Here is a 12272-nt window from a genome sequence, read left to right on the forward strand (position 1 = left end):
TTTTTTAAACGTAATTAGTAAGAGTAAATACTACAATGTGAAAAGTAATTAATATTTTTCACTGCAGTAAATGAATTCGATCTAGATATAATTATTTAAGCAATAATTAATAAGAGTGGTTATTGTAATGCAAAAACATAACGGAATAATTATACTTACATCCCATGAGGCTCGGTATTACACACAAACCCTATGTGATTTGAGAAACTATACCTACTAAGTACTCGTGACGTTTGTTTCAATCTAAGAAACAGGTTTTTCCATTAGTCAAATTTATTAAATTTATTTATAGTGAAAAAAAAAATGAATGAAAATTTATATTTACTATCAATTAATTTATTAATAACTTATTATAGGTCAGACAAATCTTTTGTTACTAAACTTACTTTTATAAGAGTGAGCCTCCTAACATGTATCAACGTATAAAAATGTATAAAGGCAATGTGATCTAAAATAGATTTATTTGACTTCTAATAACTTAGTAATAAATTAATAAGAGTAAATATGAATTCTTGTCCAATTTTTTGTAAATATCACTAAATTCAATAAATTTTAACTAAGAAAAAAAACCTCAAAAGTAGTATTAGATGCAATTTTTTAAATCGCAACGAGACTACATATAACTATACCAAACATCATCCAAAAGAGAGTAATTGTCCCATCAATGTGAAGTAATAAATAATGGATAATAAATACATAAATTTTTTACATAATCACGCCTAGAGAAAATAATATGATAAGGCCAAGTTAGGCAAATCAAAAAAAGAAAAAAGGAAACCACAAAGAGCATTGGTACTTGTATATATATATATATATAGACATACATATAATATATAGATAGGTAAGTGATGAGGAACTAAAGTGGGTGCATTGAAGATTTGAGGAAATACAGTGGGACAAACACTAAAAGGTAAAGAACTCACGAAGAGATTTGGCCGAAAGAGAAGGGAAATTCTAATTAACGGAGATGATACAGCAAAAAAAGTTTTCTGGCATCAGCAAGAGAATAAGGTAATATATACATCAGATATAAATATTGGAGTTACACATAAAAGCAGATAACAATCAGTCCATGATTTTGTGAAGTTATTGCGGTTTTACACCTTCATCTTCATCTTCATCTTCAGCTTCAGCATATATTCTGCTACAACTAGCAGCGTTTTTATCTAGAGCATCAACTCCACCATGGCTGCTATTCTTAAAGTTTACAGTACAAACCCAAGAGTTTTCTGCGGTGGTTGAGACAAGACCATCGGGAGTATCACCTCTGGCTGCCTGAGGTTCTTCTACAAGCTCACTTACGTCACCTGATTCTTTGACAACAACTAGAGGAAATTTCAGAGGTTTCTCAGGCCAATCTTCGAAGAATGAATTCATCACCATGAACCTAAAAACCTGCAGCAGATGCTTCTTATCTCGTTTGATATCAGAATTTAACAGTTTCTTCAAGAGAGATGGCTCTTTATTAGATGTACACGGCTTAGTGGCGCAGCAATTAGCCAATTTCTGCTTCTTAGTGAACTGATCACTTTGCTCCTGCGAGTTTGCCGAACCATCTTTTTCGGGCTTTTGTCTCTTAGAGAACCAATCACTTTGATGGAACTTGCCCTTCTTATCAAACTTATTAGGAAATCTTCCTCTCTTACCAAATACCTTAGTAGCTTGTTGCCTACAACCTTTCTGTGTCTCAGAATCTGATAAGTAACAAGATGGTATTTCTGCAACTTCACAACCCAATTCAGCTTGTTTTGCCAATACCTCCTTGAGTTGCTGTGACAAATTCATTAGTTATTATCTCAGTTGCATAGAAAGTGAACACATCCCAAAAGGATGAAAATAACTACTTGCCAGCTACTGTAAACAAACTGAGCTGGTCTCCAGTAAACCACAAGAGCAAATGGCAGTTTACATGTATATGGAGGGTAAACAGTTTAATGATGCAATTTAGAACACTCAACATGCACATAGACTGGAAATACCACAGAAATGTGCCTTAGAACATGATGCAGAATAGATAGAGCACTAAATCCACATAATGATTAAAATGACCCAAAACACCTGTTCTATCCCTCTCTCATAAATCATGCACAACCACCGCCAGCAGCTCCTTCACCACAAATTAATCACCACTCCCAGCAGCTCCTTCACCACAAATTAATCATTTCTTGCCCACCATAAATTAGTTAGCCGAATCTTACCCAACAAAGGGAAGATTTTGGGTAGGATTGGTCCTAAAGGCAAAATTCAAACTTAATGACAGAATAATGGTGATGATGAATTAAAATTATCCTAGAACTCTGCATATATTGCTGTTGCATAAGGGAGAAAGAAAAGAAAAACTGCAATCGTTTGAAAATTGCTTCAACAAATGAAGTTGATTCGATGTTCCCAGGTTTAAAGCCCAGTGGTTGTAATTCTGGCATTATGAGATTGGTCATGGAAATGGCTAGATTGGTTTTTTTTATCATTCTTTCCAAATCCAGTATACCAATTTGACTGTAGTTCAAACAACGAGTTTAGTTTTGCAGACAGAGGTAGGAAACAAATGTCACAATGCAGTTCGTGGTCTCTTCTACTTTTCACACGTAGTGAATACTGATTGCTAGTTGTGGCACTTACTATGTCCAGTGTCTGTAGTACATAGCAATGTGACTAAGCTAATGCTCGTTTTAAGTTCATTGAATGCAGTGTAGCAATGACAAGCCTTTGAATTGTTGTGGTGCGCATGGGTAAGAGACAAACAGGTAATATATAGTAAAGTAACTGTATTTCCTAGGTTTCCGATATAAACTAGAGGTGTCATTCAAAAAATTGTAAATAATCAAGGAGATACTTTTGATTTCCCCAAGCTATTGGAAATGAAACTATATTACTAAATGGTGGTTTGCTTCAATGGTGTAGCCTCACAATTGATGTTTAGTAACTGAAAGTACATATACCTGTCGCCGCATCTTTGAGACTGTATGAGTGACATCTGTTTGTGTTGGATTCTGTTTCAACCTCTGCAGTAAAGTAAGTATATAATGACATAGTTCTTCTGCAAATAAACTCAAAACATCAGACAGCTATGCTAATAGACTAACCTCCATGTTGGCATTTGATGGGTAATTTTTCCTCCGTGCTTCACGCCACTGTTGAATTTCTTCTTCTGTGTAGTTTACTACAAGAGACCTTGATCGGAAAAGCAAGGAGAAAACAAGATGAGAAAATCTAATGCGACGAGACGACAAAGTGTACCAAGAACTAAGAAAAGACATCTGATGACAATGAAACTCCAAGAAGAAGGAAAAGACAAGGAAAAGATTTCAAACAGTTAATAAAGACCACAGTCCCACACCGATGCACATTTATTTGAATTGTCCCTACATTGTATTCGCCTTACACTTGAAGCTCTGGTTCTACAACTCTCTTCATATGCATTTTTCCCTTCTACCATGTAATTAAAAGAGAAGGATATAGTTGTCTAATACTTTTCTGCACAACACATCCAAACATATGAAATTAATCAAAATTACCTTCTTTTTCCAGCTTGAATTTGCTCAAAGGAGTTAGAAAAGTTAAAGTTCTTCACTTCATTATTTTTGTTCCCTGTATAAACAGAGAACAGAAGATTTTAGAAGACCATGGTTGCTGCCACTGGCATAAGCTTCAGAGGTGTGTTACAGAGTTCTGGATATTCACTACCTTAGATTTGGCTCATCAGCAAGTTACCTACCGAGAAAAGTAATGCAAATGCATGATAACAGATTCAAATGGCTCCTTCAGCTACCATCTAGCAGAAGAAAGTTTTTCTAGCATAACTGTTGCAGTGGAAGACCATTAAATGTTGCTAGAACCTAGAAAGCTCATCATCATTCATTGCTATTAGGGACCCATATAAGGACATTCACACAGCAAAACCATGCCCATTCACGAGGGGCATTTTTTGCACCTAAAGGAGAAATTGGAAATGCCTCACGAATTATCTTGCAAAAGGAGTTGAAACAAATTTGTCAAATACAATCAAGGGCTTTTCTCAAAGTCAACAGTTGGTTTTGCCATGTCAATATAAATTTACAAAAGTATGAAAATTTTGGAAATAAAGGAAAAATTGATCTGTTATTAGTTAAAGTACATGCAAACCATGAACATAAAGAGGAAAGTCATTGAGAACCTTATGCATAGGAAACCAGAAACAGGTAAAGAGAAGTCCCATATTTGTCGCGTTGATCATTGTTAAGTTTGAGTTAATACATTGAGCATCAAGACATTCACACATGGAGAAAAGGCCCACCTTTTGCACGGTTTTCATTATTAAACTTCAAGTTCCTGTTCCCATGTGCATTTTGTCGTTGATTGAACTGCCTCTTATTAAATCTACAGCAATTAGATAAAGGTGAAGCAAGAACCACCACTCATCCAAAATTTCAACAAGTACAGAAAGAAAGTTACTTTAGGAGGTAGTAAAAGCATGCATACCCTCTCTGTGATGTGTCTTGTTTATGATTCCCTATAAAGTTCTTGTTATGAGATTTTCTAAAGCTACTATTTCTGTCATTCATTCCAGTAGCGGCTCCTGCATTATTCTGCAACATGTAATGCACTTGAATTTCATAGAACAAATAGAAAGACGCAACCGACATAAGTTGGTTCATTCATTAAGCATAGAACAGATTTTTAAAACCAAAAGTTTTAGGAATAAAAGAAGTGCTGAGTACTATTTATGCACATACAATTAGTTCCCAAATATTCTATTTAAAAAGCTTACCAGACATTTACATAAGAGCTGCGTCTGACGACTAATTATTTATCATCTATAAGCCACAAAGTCAGAAAACGTCATCCAACAATAGTCTTATCATAGAACGGTGAACTGTTTCGGTAAAGGTGCTGTCAGCACGATTAGACATTAGCACACAAAGAGCCAAAGAGCAAACAGTGGCTCAAGTTGGAAAAGCAGATCATAAAAGGTATGATGAGAATACGTGTATAATTCTAAGACTACACCCTTGTTGAAACCTCAAACCAGGATCTAAGTTACTTGGTCTTTGTTTGGTTTTACTTTTGTACTGATTTTGCTTATTCTCGGAAAATAGAGAGAATGTTGAAGATAAGTAGGTTTCAATTGGGGAAATTGAAGTGTGTTTCAAGAGACAGGAAGAATTGGTAAAGATGAGTTAATGTAATTTTGGCAAAACAATGGCAAATATTACTTGCACTTCTAGTAATAGTGGACTCGAACTAAAAATAGGAAAAATTCTTAAGGCCATAAAAGCACATTTTGGTATTTTGGAGTACATAAATGATAAATGGATTCAGCTAACCACAATTACACTTATGTAACTATTATCGATCACAAGTGACAGCTGAAGACATTTAACATAAGTATGTCCCAACAGAAAAGTGTAGGATAAGAGACTACAGAAATAAAGACACAGAGCAAATTTCTACCTAGGCTTAAAAATGTGACGTTGGATTGAGCAGAACACTAAAGTGATTAAAGAGAAAATAAGTGATTTACAGTGATTATAATAGTCCCCAATCACATCACAGTATATTCTCAATGAGACTATTCAACCTCCCTGTAACTTTACATTCATATATTGATATTATTTAAAAGTATAAAAATCACAAAGAGCATATTTTCACCCCTATAGCAATAATATGAAGAAGCATGACTTTTCAGCCATTCCAACTTCTATAATCAAGGTATTCATAGTTTTCTTTTCTACCTTTTCTTTTGGTGATTGTACAATTCAAGATAATGGGAAAAGAAAGTCCAATAATTAAGCTACGACATTTTCCTCAATCAACTTTATATAATAATTATACCCATTTGCAACTTAAGCTATTGTGCATAATCCACTGATCCTACCGGGAGAAGGTATGAGATAAATCATATTCTTTCAAATATGAATTCCTTAATAATAGGAGTCCCCAGGAATGCCATATCAAGGACGAAGTCGGATTGGAAATGCCAATACTATTCCAAACACTCATGAAAGGATAGATTTCATATTATCGGCAAGAATGATGTTAAACAGGATTGTGTACTCATCTTGTATCCCTTTTGCCATATTTGTTCCAATAAAATAATTATAAATATGTGAAAACTTTCATTAGGATTTTCGCTGGAAAACAGTGAAGGCAGTTCCCAAGTCCAAAAACAATGGTTCTTCTATAACTCTATTTGCTAAGGACAGAGGTGAATTATGTGCTTAGAACAGAGTAATTGGATCTTGCTACCGGAATTCTAAAGACCATCCACACAGTAAGCACACCAACTTTCCCATGACCAAATTACTCAATTGTGGTTTCTATTCTACACCTATATAAGCTTTGTTGTACCACAACAGTGTAACCCTCAGACAAGATTGATAGCATATGCTTCAAGCCCTGTTTAAGTGTTTAGTCCTTTAGTAACCAGGAAGCTGGATTACATATTTGTGTTCAGGCATATACTTAGTAGAATTGTGAACTTGAAAACGGACATGGTACTGTTACAACTATAAGAAGTAGGAAACACAAAAGTCATTCAAGTAAAATAAATATTAGTGACACATTCATAAAGTTTATAAAAATGATCTTTCAAAGAAGATTGTTTTAAGATATGACCTGTGATTTCGCAGAACCAGGAGAAAAGACATTCTCATTTCTTTGAGCTTGAGCGCAACCAAAATCCTTAGTTACAGCAGCATTATGATTTATATGCTTTAAACCAGTCCCATCTACTGACTGTTGCATAACCCCATTGCCATTTGACACACCCAACAGCGCATTCGCAAAAAGACCCGAACTTTGAGGGCCACAATTCGGCATTTGCATTTGCAAAAGCTGGTTAACATTTTTCACTAAACTTGGCACATTCAATTGCCCAATAGGCAAGAACTGTGGCGGATTTACAGAATTATGGGTGAAAAACTGAGGCAGACTGTTATTACTGAGGTTCTGCACAGAGCCTTGAGGATAGGGGAAAAACTGGGCCGGAGAAAAATAGGTGTTTGGGTTAGTAAAAGCTGGCATCACTAGCGGAGGATTATTGAGCATTCCCACTTGAAACTGAGGCCGAACTTGAATAGGATTAGGGCCAAAATTACCTGGGTTCCCCATAACCTGATTGATTGTAAGCAAAAAAGTGAAAATTAGCAAAAGGAAACTCTTGCGAGATATAACTAACATGATGTGGAAACTAGCAAAGAGAAAATCTTGCGAGATACTACTAACATGCGGGAAGATACACATACACATACCACAGAAATACACGTAGAGATACCTGAGGTGGTGCTGAAGCGTTGGCTGCATTGACATGGAGTTGATTATTAGGGTTACGAAGATGAGAATTGAAGTGAGGAAGCATGTCTGTTTGCAGTTTGTGTGTTGTTTAGTGTGCTTCTGCGTGTAGGGTTTTAGAGATTTTTCACGTTTTATGTTTCCGAGCTATTTTACGTTCAGAACCCTGACTTCTACATAATTCAAATTTAACCCTTTAATAATCATCATCTTTCACGTATACCCCTCTCCAGCTTGTTGTTCTCTTTTTTATGTTCTTTTCTTTTTTCTTTTTGGATTTTTTGGTACTTATTTCAGCTCTAAGGAAGAAATCCTATAAATCATGTATCATAGGTTATACTTACTAAAAGCGAAAAATGCAGAGCACCCCCTGTGATATGGGCAATGTGCATGATACCCTCTATGATATAAAAAATACTAAATTACCTCCCTGTAAAAATTTTATTGTAGCAATTGGACCCGTGGGAGTCGAAAGTGTGGCTCACGCGCCAATGTTGTGATTGGGGGGCCATATTTATGTTATTTTTTTTAACAATTTTGTCCTTCTTTCATCAAATGAAAGAGATTAAGTGCAAACCCCCTGTATTAGTGTAACGAGCAAATTACCCCCCTGCATTTTTTTACAAATAAAAGTGCAGCAGCTTGCTCATATGTTATTGCAATTTATCCTTCTTCCACTTGTTTCTCACGTTATTTTCTCCAAAAATAGAGAAAATATCAAGGTCATCTACCTCATTCCGTACTTTAACTTTTTTGACATTTCTATGACTAGATTCATCATGCTTAAATTTCAGAAATAGAAACTAAAAATGTATAGAAAAAATAAACACCAACACTGAACAAAATTGACAAAAACATAAAATTGGATTCTATTAGAAAGGATTGAAACTTGATATTATTTTTACTGTCACATTACAAGAGGAACATGCTATTTATAAAAAAAAAAAGGCCATTTACAAGATGAAGGTGCAGTCTAAAATACTCTTGTTGTCTTCTCATTTGTCTTTCTTTCATCTTGTCCAAAACTTGTGAAATAGTCGGCCTCTTGTTGTATCTTCTAGTTGCAGGTATTGAAGAAGCTACTAGAGTATCATTCCCCAACAAGGATGCATTTGTAGGACTTTGATAGCATACTTGTTGCTGCATTAAATTTGGATTTAGAAAAACATTGCTGCAGTTGGATTGGTTTAAAAGTATTTTAATAAAGAAGAACATACCTGGGTTGCAAAGCCTGGTGCAGGTGAAGATGGTTGTACTACATTGCTGCTTTTTCTCTTTCGTTTTGTTATAGCCTACAATTGTGATCATAAATGAGTTTTAAAAAAAAAGATGAAGGGATAAAACAGAAAGAGCATAATTCATTGATAATGCTTGATGTTACCTTTTTACTTGGTTACTCCTGGCTTAAGGGGGGGCGGCGCGGCTTGAGATCCATGTGGGATTTCTTCTGGAACAGCAATATTTGCCTGCAAAAAATAATTTTATTACGTAACATATTAAAATTATTATATGACATATTAAAAAACTAACACAAACTTTGAAAAACTTTAACTTTGGATGTATTTTGTTCTTGCAGCTGCCCTTGTTGTGGCCTATTTGAAGGCATTTACTGCAGGTATGCGTCAATCCTTTTCGCATTAATGTGTTTGATTACAGCTTATTAGGACCCTTTCTCCTAAGTTTCTTAGGTCTACCCCTCTTCTTTTTAATCTTAGGAGGTTTAAAGGGCTGAAAACTAGTTTTTGTGTAATCTTGTGCCCTAGGGACAACATGTATCATGTCATTTATACACTTTGAGGTAAACTGTCTTCTTATAGAAAACATCCACATAATCATCTGTTCCAACCCTTTTTGAAACAATTGCTGAACAAACATGACAACATGGGTATCCTGTTAACTGAAACATGCATAGATGCATATTTTCTTCTCTAAGTCAACCACATACTTGTTCAAGAAGTGGTCAGTTTCATACTCTCCCCCACCACACCACCTAATGAAACAATTTCTTGCAGCATTTTATTGCTTGCTTATCTTCTTTAGGATGTTAAGGCAAATTGATCCTCCATACTTCTCCATTCCCTCTCTTTTCAATTGCCATACAGAAAAGACAGAAAGACCTACTTTATCTGCTTCCAAATCTGATGCTTTGTCAGCTTTTCCCTTCTCAAAAAGCCTCTATTAAACCAGAAAAGTAAAACAGTCAGCAACAATTGGTCACGATAAAAAAATATTATATTTTTGTAGTAATCAATGTTTCATATATTTTGAATTCATGAACTAATATCAGTTGCATATGTTGTTAGCATAAGAATTAATATCAAGAACCTCAAGAGAGAGTTTATTTGCTGTGATCCTCAATAAAAATGAAAGGAAAGGAATGTATTTCATGGACTGAATCTATCAACTTTCAGGAATGTACTTTGGGTTTTGAGATTGGTAATTTTATGTATTTCAGGAATGTATGAGGACTTTGCACAGAGGAAACATGAAGTGTAATAACAGAATCCATCAACAACATGAAGCTGTATAGATCGAGACTAACCGTGTTTGGTGTCGCAGCCGCGTGCGACAACGTTTGGCGGGGATGAAGGGAAAGAGAAACAGTTTGTCAGTGAAAATCGGAGCTTGAAATAGAGAAAATCGAAGCTTGAAATAGCGGAAATCAAAGCTCGAAATAGCAAAAATCGGTGTCGCAGCCGGGGGCAACAGCGTTTGAGTGGATTTCGCCGGCGGCAGTGGTGGATTTTCAAGGATTTGAGTGGATTTTGTGTTCTCTCAGTCGTCTGTCTTTTTCTCTCTCAAAAAACAAAATCAACAGATGAAAACCCCAAATTTGATTAGCAGTTAGCATTTTCAAATATAAGGAAGGGTATTTTCATCTTTCACCCTTCTCACCAAAGTTTAATTCATTTAGGGAGGCAGTATGCTACAATATTTAATTGACATGGGCGTATTTTGTATTTTTTTTTAACACAGGGAGATAATTTGTTCTTTATCAATAACACAGGAGTATTTTGCTTTTAACCCCTTACTAAAATAAGATGTTTATGTAATATTCTAAAAAGAAACTATTTCTTATTTGAATTTTACAACATACTTTATATTGCTCCATTTAACCACTATAATGATGATTAATGTGGATTCTTTGAGTGGAAATACATACCATGTATGTAAGAACAAGATTTATCATACTTGACTTGCTTTGACGTATCAACAAAATAGAAATGAAATTGTTGAGTTGCGGTAAAATGAAGCAATTTTCAACAAAATTGAAGAATGAGATAACAGTATTGAGAAGAATAATAAAAAAAATATTATGATGGTTGTACTATTCTTATCATGGCTCACTGTTATGTTGATGCTAATATTTTGAAGGAAAAATAGAACATTGTAATTGCATTCTTTTTCCTGTTTTATGGTCGCCTATCTCTTTTTAAGCCTTTCAGCTTTTCACTTGCTTCTGTTTCTATGTGTGTATTTCATAACTATATGGTAAGCTATTATGTAATGACTTTTCGTGGCAAGTTCGTAATGTCATGTCTTATTTTATACAAAATGAAGGTAATATTTGGGCCAATGATTGAATTTATTAAAAATAAAAAGGAATAAATTAAATTAAAGAATTTGAATATGACGAAAAGTCAGACAAATAATTTGTTGACTAAATATATAATTTTGTTTGTTAATACATAAAAAAAATAAAGTTTAGGATACACTTGCATTATACAATAGACTCTGTATAGTGTGCAAGTTACATCAAATCAAAAAATCATCAACAATGGACACTAACAACAGTCGAGCTTAAGTAACTTTTTTCTCCCGTAATGTGACAGCTCAAATATTATAATATATAATTGTGGAATTTATTGATAAATTTTTATGAAATTTAGTTAATTAGTAAATAAATTGTAAATTGAAATTAAAAAATATTAAAACTTGAACTGATTAAATTGGAGTTCGTTATAATATTTAGGAGCAAATTATATTAATTAAAAAAATTAGGAAGAATATAATGAATATTTTTAAAAGTTTAAATTAAATTAAAAAAAAAAGAAAGGAAAAATGAATTGGGGGTGGGCATCACCCACCGGCCCACCGCCATGATAATTATATACATATATATATGTATGCATGTACTAGTCACAATTTCGCAACACATTCTCTTTCAGTAGACGCGTAGCGGAGATAAGAATTTTTACTTTAATTTTTATTAATTTATAAATTATATTATTTAATTAGTTTGTTTGTTAAATGTTGTTTATATTGAGTGATGTACTATTTAATCAAAACATTTTACGAGTTTGGCTATTTAGATTAGTGATGAATTAAATATTATATTTGATATAAAAATGAAATAGTTGGTTAATTAAATTATTAGATTTGTTAGATTTAAATATTACTATAGTTAATTTACGCAATTCCATCGAAATTATTAACCAAATACGTAATTTTATGTATTGTTGTTTAAGTAAATTATATAGTAGGGATAAACTGAAAAAAACTTCATAGAGATGTTCTGAAAATTATATTTAAAAAATATTATATTATTAAAGAGGAAAAATGAGGCTTTTAATGATAATCTAATTTAGGGATGTTATTAAAAACGATAATTATAAATATATAAGGGGTTTGATTAAATGAGTTCTTACAATTATTAATTGATAAATTATAAGTATATATCATGAAGTTTAGAGTGTCTAGTTATTAAGAAAAACTAGAATGAAGATTTATATATCAATAGAAATAAAATATTAAAGAATTATTAGGAATTGTGCGAATAATATTTAATAATCTATTTAAAAATTACAATATTCTAGATATATTTTAATTATATGTGTTATAACTCATTATAAGATATAGGGATAAAGTGAAAAGACTGAACAATTATCTATTAGGTAGATAAAAGCGTTGTAAGGCTAAACAATTAGAATTATCTATATATGTTCCCTTTATTTGTGGTATTACTTTTATATAAATTTGTGAATCATCCTGAAGCTGATTTA

The 12272-nt window shown here is 33.4% G+C and overlaps 1 protein-coding gene and 1 long non-coding RNA gene across 2 annotated transcripts; both read right to left on the reverse strand.

Annotated features, from left to right (window-relative positions):
* Positions 1 to 971: 971 nt before the first annotated feature.
* On the reverse strand, positions 972 to 7403 carry NUFIP (GATA zinc finger protein). Its single transcript, XM_011093687.3, has 8 exons — positions 7253 to 7403; positions 6595 to 7092; positions 4459 to 4565; positions 4274 to 4356; positions 3516 to 3588; positions 3084 to 3171; positions 2940 to 3002; positions 972 to 1770 (listed from the first exon to the last, which is right to left on the reverse strand). The coding sequence occupies exons 1-8, from the start codon at positions 7334 to 7336 to the stop codon at positions 1087 to 1089; spliced, it is 1680 nt and encodes a 559-aa protein (XP_011091989.1). The 5' UTR covers positions 7337 to 7403; the 3' UTR covers positions 972 to 1086.
* Positions 7404 to 8193: 790 nt separating this feature from the next.
* Positions 8194 to 9445, reverse strand: LOC105172299 (uncharacterized). Its single transcript, XR_848638.2, has 4 exons — positions 9391 to 9445; positions 8651 to 8735; positions 8487 to 8561; positions 8194 to 8409 (listed from the first exon to the last, which is right to left on the reverse strand). It is a non-coding gene; the product is annotated as an uncharacterized LOC105172299 (long non-coding RNA).
* Positions 9446 to 12272: the final 2827 nt, after the last annotated feature.

Source organism: Sesamum indicum, linkage group LG10, assembly GCF_026168435.1.
Source record: "Sesamum indicum cultivar Baizhima isolate 11 linkage group LG10, ASM2616843v1, whole genome shotgun sequence".
In the NCBI taxonomy this organism is placed as follows: Eukaryota; Viridiplantae; Streptophyta; class Magnoliopsida; order Lamiales; family Pedaliaceae; genus Sesamum; species Sesamum indicum.

Bases quoted from the DNA above. Each gene is read 5' to 3' on its own strand.
- NUFIP (XM_011093687.3), bottom strand. From the start codon at position 7,336: ATGCTTCCTCACTTCAATTCTCATCTTCGTAACCCTAATAATCAACTC. The intron at 7,093-7,252 runs GTATCTCTACGT...ACAATCAATCAG, and splicing joins ACGCTTCAGCACCACCTCAG to GTTATGGGGAACCCAGGTAA. The intron at 4,566-6,594 runs GTCATATCTTAA...TACATGTTGCAG, and splicing joins CTGGTTCTGCGAAATCACAG to AATAATGCAGGAGCCGCTAC.